At 45.0% G+C, this 15,384-nt stretch overlaps 1 protein-coding gene and 1 pseudogene across 2 annotated transcripts in view; both read left to right on the forward strand.

Annotated features, from left to right (window-relative positions):
* CPA2 (carboxypeptidase A2) overlaps nucleotides 1–5,010 on the forward strand; it is a 24,873-nt gene extending 19,863 nt beyond the window's left edge. For both annotated transcript variants that reach the window (XM_049775054.1, XM_049775062.1), the window contains one exon: nucleotides 4,777–5,010. In XM_049775054.1, the coding sequence (XP_049631011.1) occupies nucleotides 4,777–4,964 (188 nt within the window). In that variant the 3' untranslated portion in view covers nucleotides 4,965–5,010. The remainder of the gene's footprint in view (nucleotides 1–4,776) is intronic.
* Nucleotides 5,011–9,171: 4,161 nt separating this feature from the next.
* On the forward strand, nucleotides 9,172–10,064 carry LOC126019561 (tubulin alpha chain-like; annotated as a pseudogene).
* Nucleotides 10,065–15,384: the final 5,320 nt, after the last annotated feature.

Below are 15,384 nucleotides of genomic sequence, written 5' to 3' on the forward strand. Positions count from 1 at the left end.
AAGATTTCAGTAGAATGATGAATGTAGAGATGGCAGCATCATTTTGTTGAGGCATGTTAGTAAGGGGTTAGAGAATGGAGTGACGAAGGACCACAAGACACAGGAAGAAGAGGCAGAGTTGAAAAACAAAGGATTACCCCAACTAGTGTTGTGTGGGTGAGGACAGAAAGGAGACTGGAAAAGAAACCAGTGGAGAGTGTCTCAGTGAAGGTCATTAAAAGGTGTGAGAACCGAGGGAGAGATCCCATGTGGACATATTGAGCTTGAGATTATTGTAGTTTATGTAGGGGGTGTCCTGTACACTTTGGACATCTTTCCTCTCTTTGCTTCTTCTCCTCTCCTCGCTTAACCTTTCCTTCTCACCCTCCTCCCTTACCCATTAAGAAAAGTGTTAGAAAAACATTAGAGAACAAAAATCCAATACCATTTTTTTTTCATTAGTGATTTTTTCAATGAGTACAAATCTACATCATTTTAATTAATGTCTATGTTCTATTTTGTGTTCACCTTTTTCCAGTTAACATCATTTCCCATGTAGTTTGAAGCATTTGTATGTCCTTTTTTGTTGTTGTTATTCCCTTGTACTGCTAATTGCTTGTTATGGGGCCATGGGATTGCTTTAAGTTAGGGTAATTGGTGCTATGATGCCTATGCTGGTACAAAAGCCTTTTCTTTCTTTTTGAATTTTGAAAATGTGGTGCTGGGCCCTGAACCCAGGCCCTTCTATGTATTAAGTTTTGTGTTCTATCACTGAGCCATATTCCAGCCTTATTTTCTTCTTTTGGATCATCTCTTTGGTGGATTGTCCTAAGGCAAGATGAACAAATGAAAAATTTTGCAGCTCGTGTTGCCCATTTTGGTGGTAGTGGGGAGTTCTCACACACTTAGTGGTCCTCGGGAGTCACTAAGGGGTCACTCCTGGTGGTACTCGGGCAGGGGACCATGTGGTGCTAAGGACTGAATTCCATCCTCCTGTGTACAGAGCATGAACTCGGTCCATTAGGCATCTCCACAGCCCTTGGTGACTATTTTTAAGACTGTTCTCTGTCTATCTACGATTGTCCATACCTTTTCACCTGTGTCCCATTGGCGGGTGATTCTTCCTTCTGGTGGGTAGAGGAAGGGTCTGAGAGTCCCCTAAGGATAAGGGACACACATCTACACTGTTGGCAGACTCAAAGTGGAAGAAAGAGTTCAGAAGTTCAGCAGAAAGATTCCTGGCATCCAGTGGGGTGTCACCATCAAATGACAGGGGAATCTAGCTTTTCACCCTCCTTATATGAGGTGGCCATAGGAAGGTAGGGTCAACCTTTAAATCACCCCATTTCTGCTCACACACACCTTCTTCCTGGAAAGATGAGGTTCAGCGTGTTTCTTTTTGTTTGTTTTTGTTTTGGGGCCATACCAGGCAGCGCACAAGGGTGACTATTGTCAGGCTTGTGGGACCATATGGAATGCCAGGGATTGAACCTGGGTTAGGCCAGTACAAGGCAAACATCCTACCTGCTTTGCTATCACTCCGGCTCCCAGTGTGTTTCTGCTAATAAGCAGTGTCAGGCATGTACAAACCCAAACACAATCATGTATGTAATAAAGTTGTTTAAATAAAAAAAAAAAAAAAGGAAACACAATGGAAACCTGGCACAGGGCTTAGCTGATTCTGGCTGCAACTCTGCAGAGCTGAGCCTGCTCACCTGCATCTTGTCCTCCATCCAACTCGGATAAGCTCTATATCTAATAATTAGTCTCTGTGAGGTCCTAATGGAGCCTCCTGGCCCTGATCTGCCCATTTCTCAAGGCCTTTTGGTGCTTTGCTCCACGAAAGAGGCAGCTGGGCTTTCTGTAGTGGGGCAGCTTCTAGGAAGTGTCTTGATTGGAGGGGATTGAGAGGCGGCACAGAGGGTGTTTAATGGCTGATTGTTTCTCAGAATGGGGTAGGGGAAACACTGACCTTGAGGCTAGAGGCCTGAGTTTGAGTGATCCCTTGCTTTGGAATCGAGTCACCTGAGTAAGTGCACTTCTTCCTTAGTCTCTTTATCTGTGAAATGGGTGAGCAACTTCTTTCCACAGCTGAAGAATAGAACATAGAATGGAAAGTGCTCACAGTATTGAACGCAGCATAACCTGTAAAATTTCTCCTCGAGATTTCTTTTATTTATTTTTTTCTCCTTTGGTTTTGGACCACACCTAGCAATGTACAGTGCAAGGGCTCTGCATTCAGAAATTACTCCTGGAGGTGCACAGGGAACAATATAGGTGCCAGAGATCAAAGCCAGGATGGAGGGCAAGCTTCCTACCCACTGCACTGTTTTTCCAATTCCTCCTCAAGCCTTTTGATTTTTCACTAGTCCAACTATCTTCCTTCTTGTGCTTTGATGCTGATTGTTTTGCTTGCAAGAGATGCTGCAGCCATACATCACTCTGTCTTAGGTCTGGGTTTTAAGTTATAGGTCCTCCATTTTTTTTAAATATAAAATTTTATTTAACACCATGATTACAAGCATTATTGTAGTTGGGTTTCAGTCATAAACAGAACACAGCCCTTCACAAATGCAACATTTCCACTACCAATGCCCCCAACCCTTGCCTGTATTTGAGACAGGCATTCTACTTCTTTCACTCATTAAGGCTGTCATGATAGTTGTTAGTGTAGTAACTTCCCTAACTGCACACTACTCTTTGTGGTGAGCTTCATATTGTAAGCTGGTCCTTCCAGCCCTCATCTCTATTGTCTCTGGGCATTATTACAATATTTTCCTTAACTTTTCTTAAAACTCATAAATGAGTGAGACTATTCTGTATCTATCTCTCTCCCTCTGACTTATTTCATTTACATAATAGATTTCATGTACATCCACATATAGGAAAATTTCATGACTTCATCTCATGATGGCTGCATAATATTCTATTGTATATTTGTACCACAGTTTCTTTAGCCATTCATCTGTTGAAGGGCATCTTAGTTGTTTCCAGATTCTGCTATTGTAAATAGCGCTGCATGAATATAGGTGTGAGGAAGGGATTTTTGAATTGTATTTTTGTGTTCCTAGGGTATATCCCTAAGAGTGGTATAGCTGGATCTTATGGGAGCTCAATTTCCAGGTTTTTGAGGAATCTCCACATTGTTTTCCATAAAGGCTGGACTAGACGGCATTCCTGCCAGCAGTGAATGAGAGTTCCTTTTTCTCCACATCCCTGCCAGCACTGACTGTTCTTGTTCTTTGTAATGTGTGCCAGTCTCTGTGGCATGAGATGTTACCTCAATGCTGTTTTGATTTATATCTCCCTGATGCTTAAGTGATGTGGAACATTTTTTTATGTGCCTTTTGGCCATTTGTATTTCTTTTTTGAGAAATTGTTCATTTCTTCTCCCCATTTTTTGATGGGGTTGATTTTAAGTTCTGTCAGTACCTTGTATATTTTTGATATTAGCCCCTTATCCAATGGGCATTGGGTGAATAATTTCTCCCATTCCGTGGGTGGCTTTTGTATCCTAGGCACTATTTCCTTTGAGGTGCAGAAGCTTCTCAGCTTAATATAGTCCCATCGGTTTATCTCTGTTTCCACTTGTTTGGAAAGTGCTGTTTCCTCCTTGAAAATGCTGTTAGTTTCAATGTTATGGAGTGTTTTACCTACATGTTGTTCTATATACCTTATGGTTTTGGGCCTGATATCAAGGTCTTTAATCCATTTGGATTTGACCTTTGTGCATAGTATTAAATGGGGGTCTGCATTTGCTTTTTTTCAAGTGGCTAACCAGTTGTGCCAACACTACTTGTTGAAGAGGCTTTCCTTGCTTCATTTTGGATTTCTTGCCCCTTTATCAAAGATAGGTCCTCCACTTTGAAATGGAGCAAAATGGGCAGCCTTGGGTTTTTCATCTGTGAAGAAAACAAATGAATAGAACATAACATGGAAACATAGCATTGGATTTGAGATCCCTGTTCTGTTCACTCTGGGCTTGTCAATGTGTGCATATGTGCTGGAGCCATCATCAAGGTTTCTTAGTTGGTTTGGGACCTGGGACAGATTCAGTTCAGATCAACCCCCAGGTAATAGCTGTCTGAGCTGCTTCGAGTCTAGGCAAAGCTAGGATTCATTTCCAGCGAGGACCCCTGGTCCTACCCTTCTTGATATGGTCTCCCTGCCCCCAGCCTCATTCCTGGGCCAGAGGGGCCAGCTTTTCCCCCTCTGCAAGTGCCTTCTGTCTTTCCCCCTGAAGGAAGGGCCTCAGAGCATGAGAGGCTCAGCTCTGAGTCAATCACCATGTGGATAGAGGCTCATACCACCTTCCTTCATCACCTGTCTCATGTGGCCACCCATTCTGAGCTGTGTGTCACCTCCTGGTTTAAATCTTCACACACAGGTTGTTTGAGGTCAGAACACGCCCACTCCACCCTTCTGTTGAAAGTTCCCCCAGGCCATTGACTCAGTCTTGCTCCTTTTGATCCCTCCTCCCCCACTAGAGAAAACAATGCTTTTGCTTCAACCTGGTCTAAAGAAGAAAGGGTCAGGGGTCCCTAAAAGTGTCCATGATGCCACTAGGGATTCTAAGTTGGTGGGTGGTACAGTATATATTATAGCATCCTTTGCTTTTTCAATGCATCTTGTGAATTTAAAAATAGGTATAATCGACTCTGAAGAGCTCAGGGGACCTTTGAGAATGCTACTGTGCAAAGAGGTGGTACTGTGTGTAATAGTTGTTCAGTGTGTGGGCTGTGTGCTAACATTTGTGGCTGTGAGGTAACAGCAGAACCAAACTTGCTTTTCCTTCAGATCAAGCCAGCGGAGGAAGCATTGACTGGGCCTACGACTATGGCATCAGATACTCATTTGCCTTTGAGCTGAGAGACACAGGTAGATACGGTTTCCTCCTACCTGCCAAACTGATCTTGCCCACAGCCCAAGAGACCTACCTTGGCTTGCAGAGCATCATGGAGTATGTTCGAGACCACCCCTATTAGGGCTCTGGAGAAAGCACAGATGACCATTAAAAGCTCTTTGATTTGAAGCAAAGTTGAATTGTGATTATTTTTGCGACTCCTGATTTTCCTAGTTTGGGTTTCTTTTCTTTTTATGAGGTGGGTGTCTCAGAGCTTACTCCTGGCTCAGTGCTCAGAGATCACTTCTGCCAGGGCTTGAGGGACATCTAGGGTCCTGGGGACTGAAACTAGGTTAACCACATGCAAGGCAAGCGACCTACCTGCTGTATCTCACTCCAGCTCCTAAACTTGGTTTCTAAGTCTGATGTAAGTGCCTCATATTTTTTCCTTTTGGATTATATTGCCCTAGGATCCAGATCACTGAGACAAACCCCTCTTATTTATTTAATTACTTTAACAATTAATATATTGGGGCCAGAGAGACAGTACAGGTGTTAAGGTACATGCATTGTAAGTTTCCCTGTTTGATCTCAGGTACCACATGGTTTACCCTGTACCACCCTTCCTTTTGTTAGCACCCCCAGGTACATCTCTGAAGGCCCCAAAGTGCTGTTGGGGTGGTCTGGGTGATTCCTAGTGCCACAGGTCCTGAGTAACACTGCCTCCTCATGCACTTGAGTGGATCTGCTGGCAGAGAATCTTTGGGAGGGGCCCTAGGTTTCCTGAATACCACTTGAGAGACTGCCCTCCACACCCAATGTCTTTATTGACTGCCAGGATTGACCTTCAGGGTCTCACTCATACTCTGCTGCTGAGCTGTGCCCCATCATCTTTCAATGTTTTCAATCCATCCTTTACAAAACACTCCCAAGCTCCTTTAAAATGTTGGCAAATGGGCCCGGAGAGATAGCACAGTGGCATTTGCCTTGCAAGCAGCCGATCCAGGACCAAAGCTGTTTGGTTGGAATCCCGGTGTCCCATATGGTCCCCCGTGCCTGCCAGGAGCTATTTCTGAGCAGACAGCCAGGAGTAACCCCTGAGCATCGCCGGGTGTGGCCCAAAAACCAAAAAAAAAAAATGTTGGCAAATATGGAGCCAGAACAATAGTCCAGCAGGTAGGATTTTTACCTTGCACACAGCCAACCTGGGTTCAATCCTCGGTATCCTATAGGATTCTCCAAATACAACTAGGAGTAACTGCTGAGCACTTCCAGGTATGGTCCCAAACCCAAACAATGTATTTGTGGCCCCAAACAAAAATAATTACATATTAGATAATAAAATGATATAAAAACAAATAATGATAAAATGGGCTATTTTTAGAGTATGATTCAGTGGCATCCAGTACATTTGCATTAAGTATGTTGTACAGTCAACACCAACACCTATTCCTATGGCCTTTTTGTCACCTCAAACTGCAGCTGTCTATCCAGTGTGCAGTGGCTCCGCCCTTCTTCCTCCTTCCAGCCCTCTAGTCTAGAGTCTACTTTCCTGCCTATGACTATCACAGACAGGTGCAATCAGACATTTTTATGTCTGACATATTTGACTGTCTGTGGTCATTTTGAGGGTGGTGGTGGTCGGCTGAGGCCACATCCAGTGGGTGCTCAGGGCTTACTCCTGACTCTGTCCTTACAGATCACTCTATAGGGCTTGGGGGCTATCTATGGTACCCTAAGATTGAACCAAATCAGCCATATGCAAAAAACCATTACTTTATTCCTGTATACTCAGAATTCAGAGTTTTTAGGATCCACTCATGCTGTAATATGTGGCACACTTGAGTTACCTTTTAGAGTCAGAAACAGCCATTGAGTTTAATTATTCCAGAAATACGAATCAAGCACCTCTATTATGCCAAGTATTCTGTTAGGTGCTCTAGAATATGGCTCCCGTGTTGCCTTTTGTGCTTTTGTTTTTTGGGGTGCTGCATTAATAAGATAGGTGAGGACCCAAGTCAAGTATGGACCATGTTGGAGCGATATTACATGGTAAGCTCTGAACACTGCTAGCCATGACCCAAACCAAACCAAACCAAACCAAACAAAAGGCAGACCTTTTTTGTTATTGCACATTCAATCTCGGCCTCAGTCTGTATGGTTTCTCCTTAAACATTCACTCCAAGATTGATATTTTCTTCCTCACCTAAATAATTGCGCCTAAAAGAAAGAATAGGAAGTGAATTTCAGCTTGCCTCGAATTCTTAATTGAATTCTTGGAATTTTTGGATTCTTAAATTCTATTCCTTGCAGATGCAGTTCCCAGCCTCTCTTGTGGCTCATTTCAATCTAAAATTCCTTTGGTGCAATATCATCCCTCCTTGATGATGAAAGAGGGTATGTAGGAGTTCACTTTAAGTGGTGGAAGGACCAAGGCTAAGTAAAGACTATCCCCATATTAAAGACTATCCTTTGACAAACTTTAGCTAAGCCTTTGGGAAACCCTTTTTCTACTCAGTCTTATAGTTTGGCCTCTTTAAGACAATGTTTTATGATTTGTTGTAGTCGTTTGCTCCACACCCAGTGTATGCTCAGAACTCACTTTAATCCTGGTATATTTTTAAAAGGTGATAAGATAAAATATTTAATTATCTTTCCCAAAACATGACCCTTGGTCATTTTTTTTTTTTTTTTTTTTTTTTTTGTGGTTTTTTTGGTCACACCCCGGCCAGTGACTCAGAGTGTTTTTTCCTGGCTCCGTGCTCAGAAATTGCTCCTGGCAGGCACGGGGGACCATATGGGACGCCGGGATTCGAACCGATGACCTTCTGCATGAAAGGTAAATGCCTTACCTCCATGCTATCTCTCCGGCCCGGTCATTTTTATTATCCTTTTTCTTTTTAAAGTAAAAACTTAATTGAATCACCATGAGATACACAGTTGCATAGTTATTGATAATTGAGCTTCAGTCATAATGTTCCAACATGTATCCCTTCACCAGTGCACATTTCCTGCCACCAATGTCCCTAGTTTCCCTTCCCCCCTTCCTCCTGGCCTCCCCATGCTTGTCTCTATGCCAGACATTCTCACCATCACTCTTTCATTTTTTCCTTTTAGACAACTATGGCTGCAGTATTGTTACCACAGGGGTATCATGGATATCACTTTACCTCCTTTCAGTACTCAGTTCTTGTCCAGAGTGACTATTTTCTGCTATAATTGTCATAGTGATTCCTTCTCTGCCTAACACACTCGCCTGCTCTTTGTGGTAAACTTCCTACTATGGACTAACCCTCCTAGCCTTTCTCTTTATTGTCCTTCAGATATTATTACCAATATTATCATTTCTTTTTATCTTTTTACAAAGGAGTGCGATCAATTCTATGCCTATCCCTCTTCCTCATTCATTTTACTCAGCATAACACTCTCCATATCCACCATGTATAAGCATATTTTATGACTTCATTTTTCCTAATAGCTGTATAGTATTCCATTGTGTAGATGTATTATAGTTTCTTTTTTTTTTTTTTTTTTTTTTTTTCGGTTTTTGGGCACACACCCTGGTAACACTCAGGAGGTTACTCCTGGCTATGCGCTCAGGAAGTCGCTCCTGGCTTGGGGGACCATATGGGACGCCGGGGGATCGAACCGCGGTCCGTCCGAGGCTAGCGCAGGCAAGGCAGGCACCTTACCTTTAGCGCCACCGCCCGGCCCCCCTGTATTATAGTTTCTTTTACCCACTCATCTGTTCTTTGACAGTTAGGTTGCTTCTAGATTCTGATTATTGTAAATAGTATTGCAATGAACATAGGAGTGCAGATGCCCTTTCTGCATATGTGTTTTACTATCCTTGAACAAGAGCCAAAAGAATGTTGACTGTGAGAATAATGTTTGGAGATTTGGGGATTATAAGATTTGGGGCTCCCTAGAGCAGACACAGAGGACATCAGGACTCAGAAGAAGCCAGGAGGCATGAATATCCTTCATTTGTTCTCTGTGGACTTGATGAAACGACACTCAACTCAGAGATGAGCCAGTTAAAGAAAGTCTTATTATTAATATAATTAAATAATGGTTTTATAAAATAAATACCATTATTTTATTATAATAGCATAATATAAAATTAAAACACATTTTATTAAAATAAAATACCATTAATGAAAATGGATTATTTATCAGGACCTAAGATGTTTTCTAGGGGCCAGTGCAATAGTACAGAAGATTGAGCATTTGCCTTACATGTGACCAACGCAGTTTGAACCTCAGCATCTCCTAAGCCTGCCAGGAGTGATTCCTGAGTGGAGAACCAGGAGTAACCCCTGAGCTCTGCTGGGTGTGCACCCCCCAAAATGATGATTTTTCCTATACCATTTGCCTTGTGTATTTTTTACTTCTTTGGGGGGGGAGTCTTAAAAATTAGACATTTTAAGGTTTCCACTGCTGTGGTCGAGCCCTACAACTCCATCCTCACCACCCACACCACTCTGGAGCACTCTGATTGTGCCTTCATGGTGGACAGTGAGGCCATCTTTGACATATGTTGATATTGAGCGCCCGACCTACAAACATCTGAACCGCCTTATTAGCCAGGTTGTGTCCTCCATCACTGCTTCTCTCCGGTTTGATGGGGCCCTGAATGTTGATCTGACAGAATTCCAGACCAACCTGGTGCCCTACCCCTGAATTCATTTCCCTCTGACCACATATGCCCCTGTCATCTCTGCTGAGAAAGCCTACCATGAGCAGCTTTCTGTTGCAGAGATCAACAATGCATGCTTTGAGCCAGCCAATTAGATAGTGAAGTGCGACCCTTGCCATGGTAAATACATGGCTTGTTGACTGTTATACCTTGGTGATGTGGTCCCCAAAGATGTCAGTGCTGCCATGCCACCATCAAGACTAAGCGCAGCATCCAGTTTGTGGACTGGTTTCCCACTGGCTTCAAGGTTGGTATCAATTACCAGCCTCCCACTGTGGTTCCTGGTGGGGACCTGGCCAAGGTACAGCAAGCTGTGTGCATGCTGATCAACACCACAGCCATTGCTGAGGCCTGGGCTCGCTCTGAACCACAAGTTTGATCTGATGTATGCCAAGCGTGGCCTTTGTTCACTGGTATGTGGGTGAGGGCATGGAGGAGGGAGAGTTCTCTGAGGCCCGTGAGGACATGGCTGCCCTCGAGAAGGATTACGAAGAGGTTGGAGCAGACAGTGCTGATGGGGAGGATGAAGATGAAGAATATTAATCTGTCTTCCAATTTTACATTCCTGTTTTGAACTGTCTTTTGTCCACTGATACTTAACTGATAATAAAGTGTGGTTTTAATTGCTAAAAAAATTTGACATTTAATTTATCACTAAGGTCATAAATCTCTCTTCTGGTGGTGCACTCTGGCTCAATTCTCTTCCCTGGGCTGGTCAAGTGTGTGTGGTCTTGGAGATGACTTGGGATATCTTGACTAGTTCACTTTTTCATTGTTCTTGAGGGAATTCCACCACCAAATGGTCACCAATCAGTGTAAATTCCATCCAGCGCTGTGGGGTCTTTATTCTGTTCAAAAACAGGGTTTTTCAATGCTGATTTATGAGCAAGATGCCACCATTGACACAGACTTTTCCAGCCTGAGGAGCAAGTTCAGATCTTGTAAGTCAACCCTTTATCATCTTAAAGGAATGGCAGAGGCAGTGGGGAGGGACCTGCCTGTCAAAGCTGCAAGGGAGCTTGGGAATCACGTTAGCATTTTTTGAAGTGTGAGTCTTAGCCCTGGCCTCCTTATAAACACAGTTTGACTCAACACCCTGTAGACTGGACACTCTTGGGACATGATAGTGGTTACTGTTCTTTGGGGCCCTGATTGGGTCCAGCATCTGTTGCCGAGAGAAAGTTTTTTGGGTAAGTTCCTTTGGGTTTAGTATTTATTATTTAATTAAGAGATTATGGGGCCATTTGCCAGAGTCCATTTGGACTTGGAAATGGGTTTGGTTCTGGAGGGTGGTGGATATAGACGGGACTCCTGGCATGACTCTGACTGAGTATCACATTGGACAAGCCACCTCTCTGTATTTTAATCTAAGAAATCAGGCTTAGGTGGGCTTCATGGCCTGTGTCACTATCTCTGGAATGTTGCACTTTTTTCTTTCTTTGTGTGTGTGTGGTGTGTGCTGTGTGTGTGTTTGTGTTTGTATGTGCTTGGTTGGGAGGTGGGAAATGTTTTGGCCACTCCTAGTGGCTTCAGGGCTGATTCCTGGCTTTATGCTCCAGGTATTATCCTGGAGGTGGTCAGGGGGCCATATGTGGTGCTAGGGATTTGAACTGGGGTCAGCATATAAGACAAGTGTCTTCATCCCTGGGCTATTATTCTCCAGCCCCGCTAGCTCTTGTTCTTCCCAATTCACATTTATAAGGTTCATTCAGGTCAGTGGTGCTCAGAACTTACTCCTGGCTCTATGCTTAGGGATAGAGCTCAGGGTTTTTGTTTTTGGACAATATCAACAGTGGTCATGTTACTCAGGGCTCTGAACTAATGAGTCACTCCTGTGTGGCATGGTGGGGTTGCTGAGGATTCAAACCTACACAAGGTGAATTCCCTATCGCTCCGTATTATTGTTCAATGCCCCCAGTGGTCTCCTAATTTTCTGAGTCCTATATGATCAATTACTCAAAATTACTGAACTCTTACTGCTTCCTGTCATGCATCAGGAAAAACCAGGGGCTTCCACATTTGGGTTTTAATCATGTCAGAAAGTGATGAAGGCTCAATCTAGTAGGCACTTACTCAATGCCTTGGGGAGAAGGAGATTCCATAGATCGATTCTAGCTGCAGCTTAGAAAACAGACCCGCTTGTCCACAACATGTGTGAATGTGTGTGTGTGTTCCCTTGCTCACATATGCTTACATACTGCATACCAAAAGCATGTGTTTTGTAGAGGAAAAGGTCGCTTGGACAGTGGGAGAGTATTTTAGGCTTTAGGCAGACCTCTGTGGATGATGGAAGCTGCTCTAGGGCCAGGTCACTTTAGAAATTTCTTGCATTATTATTTTTTGGGGATTGCATGACTACTGGGTCAGGGTGTTCTTTTTCACAATTAAAACATAAAACAAACAAAGTCTTGGGAAGATAAAAGGAACAGGCCCCCAGGCCACCGAGCTGTGAAACCAAGGTGCTGGATCTCTGATACAAGTTTTATTTCCAGCCCAGTCCCGTATCAATGGCAATGTCTGTTGCTTTCCTCTCCATCACACTATCTAGTACGGGGACCTTATAGAGTTGATGTTTATGGAGGTAATTACTTATATGAGATTGAGTCATTTTTATGGGATTACTTCTGTTCACACTCTGGTCTCTTCTGCCAGATTGCTCCAAGGGGTTTAGCTTAGCAGGTGGCCAGGCAAGGAGATTCTTCCTCAAGCAGCTCAGCAGTAGGTGTGTAATCACGGCACCCGCCGCTGTGTGGGCTGATGCACGGAGCTGTCAGGTTTCCTCTGCAATGATCTCACGGTGGCTCAACATCTTTCTTGGGATGTAGACTTCTCTGTCGTGCTGCAGACACCTGGGTGGTGACAGCTGGTCTGGGCTCAGACGTGCTCCTGGTGGCAGCTTAGCTGTGCCTGAGTTAATTGCAGATGGTTTGAACAAGAGAGTCATTCTCACCCCCAAAGGGGGTGGAATCTGGGGCCAGCACAACAGTACAGAGGATAAGGGCATTAGCCTTGCCTACAGCTGACTTGGGTTCGATTCCCAGCATTCCATATGATTCCCCGAGCACTGCCAGTAATGATTCCTGAAAGCAGAGTCAGGGGTAACCCCTGAGCATTGTTGGATGTGGACCCTCAAACCAAAAAATCAACAACAGAGAAAAAGCAAAGGTGGTAGAATCTTTTCCAGGATCCATACTCATACCATGGTAACTCAGCATTAACAAGTGGAAGCTGGTCTCTGAGCCTTTGATGAGCTGGGAAGCTAAGACACAGGGTGATCCAGAGAGAACCTCAGTACTGATGGAGAGGGTTTTGTTCCTTCTACCACACTTACCTATTGCATTCTGTTAGGGGCTTCTGTCCTGGTCTTTGATTTAAAAAAATTTTTTTGGGCGGGTCATTGCAACAGTGCTTAGGAGTTACATCTGGCTTTATGCTCAGGGATCACCCTTGGCCATGCTTAAGGTGTCATATAGGGTGTGGAGAATTGAATCTGGGTGAACTAAGTATAAGGTTCTACCTGCTGTACTATTGCTCCAGGGTGATGGTGATGCATCCATCATCAGAAGGATGAGCAGGTGACTCAGATGCCTGGAATTGTAGAGATGAGATTAGAGAATTGACCACAGCATTGAGGGAAGGTTGACAGCTCTTCAAAACACTCTGCAACTTAGGGCCAGGACAAAGCACTTAAGAACTGTTCTAGATGGTAAAAGAGGGTCAGAGATAGCACCTGGGTGATTGTTGACTGGAATAGGTGGCAGGTAGGAGGAGGGTTGCCCAGCCACTGTGTGAGCAGTATTGGGTACCTGAGAGACTGAAGCTGAGGAGAACAGGGCTCAGCTTCCAGCATCATAAAGAGCTTCAAGTTTGCATGGATTTCTAACGGTTAGAGGGGCTATGTGCGGGTGCACACCTCCTTGGGGCCTGGAGAGGGTATTCACACACACACACACACACACACACACACACACACACACACACGTGAGCTCACTCCTGCACAGCCCAGTATTTAACAGTCAATGGAGACTTCCAGTAAACTGGTCTTTTTGGGTCAGGGAGAATCTAGGGGCGGTCAGAGTTGGTTGTTGAACCTGGGCAGAGAAGGAAAGGGCTGGGGCAGAGCTTATAGTAAAGGCTCAGAAAAATAAACCACAGAGTGAAATTGGAATCTCAGTGGAGCTGAAGCTGAGAGTGCAGAGAAGAGGCAGGTGGAGGAGAGACAGATGGGGAGATGACTTCTCTCTGTCCTGCCTCATAGTAATCTCTCAGTACTACCCTCATGCCCTTTTATCTTCAAAAGCAGGGCCCAGGCAGGAAGGATGAGGTATCTGGGAATTCAATTCTCATCAGGGTCAGTCCAATTCACAATCTTCCCTTTGGCACAGTTTATACCCAGGTGCCTGGAATTTCTGTCGAAAAGTCCCCATGCTAGGAAGAAAAGTCAAATGTGCCCACAGGTGATTTCCACACCCCTAAAGGTGCCTTAGGCTTAAATTCTCTCTTTCGTTTCTTCTCCCTCCTTGCCTTCATCACCTTTGTCCTGGCCAAAGCTGTATTTCACAGATGTTTATGGAGGTAGGTGTCTGTGCCTACGGCATTTTCTAGAGCAGCAGTTTTACCTGCCCGTCTGCAGGTGTCAAATGATCAAAAACCCACCTTGAAGAACATTCATTCTTTCCTTCTTGGGGCTTTTGGGCCACACACATAGCAATGGTGCTCAGGGGACCATGTTTTACTGAGGATAAAACCTGTGTCTTCTGCTTGCAAACTAGGTGCTCCAGCTTTCTTCATAGTCTGAGAACACCCACTTTTAAGATGTTCCCCCCTCCTTCCCTTTTTTGGGAGTGTTGTATATGGCAGAGGGGCCCTGGTAGCCAAGCTAGATGTCAGGGTGTCCTTCTGAATGTGCCAATCCAGCGCTTTTCAGCAAGGCTCTTGGTCCCCTATTGGGGAAATGGCTTGACACTCCGTCTTCCTGAGCAAGCTGCTTGGATTTACACTGAGATCTGCACCCTTTAAGGAACCGTCTTCTGCCATCCCGGGTTGAGCTGACAGAAAGGGCAGCTTTCACCTTTGACGAGGCCCCAGACGGGCCCTGGACACTGTCTCCTAGGGGGCCTGCCTCCATGTTCCCTGGAGAGCTGCTGGAACCTGCCAGAACAAAGTTAAACTCAGAGAGGCCATCCGGCTGGAGCCGGTTTTCTGATGAGGAGATGGGGCTCTGCCACGTGAGACTGTCTGTTTAGCTCCTTGTGACAGAACCATTTTCTCTGTCAACAGGTCCTTCAGCCCACAGCCCTCTCCAGCAGCTCTTCCCGTATTCATTCATGTCAAAGGGATGACGCATGTGACAGCGTCAAGTGCGGATTCATTGGGCCGTCACCTAGCAACGGCCTAATGGCTCCCCTGGCTCTCCCAAGCCGGCTGGGAGCACAAAGGCAGCTTTTCAGGCCCAGCCTCTCCCACCCACACAGAGGACTTTGGGGCCTCTACCCCTGCCTTGCACACAGCTAAATAGTGTCTCTGAAACAAGTGCAGGACCACAACAAAGCCTAGTAGAGACTGAAGCCTCCCCGGTGGGCCCGCTCAGGGCCCCCTGGGGGAGGATTCAATCCCTCCTGGGGCCTCTGTACCTTGGAGCTCTAATTCTCTGTGTGTGGGGGGGTCTGGAGCTGGAGGAGGTATTGAGCCCCCCACTTCCCCAATCTTCTCTCTCGGCAGAGAGGGAAAGAACTAACAGTCCAACCCCAGATTCCCCCCACCTACCCACCCACCCCCCAGCCTCCTTTTTCCTTTTCAACATAGACCTTTGGCCATTTTCGGCCTGAGCCCCTGACAGTGAAGAAGCACTTTATGTCTTGAG

Source organism: Suncus etruscus, chromosome 1 (genome assembly GCF_024139225.1).
Source record: "Suncus etruscus isolate mSunEtr1 chromosome 1, mSunEtr1.pri.cur, whole genome shotgun sequence".
In the NCBI taxonomy this organism is placed as follows: Eukaryota; Metazoa; Chordata; class Mammalia; order Eulipotyphla; family Soricidae; genus Suncus; species Suncus etruscus.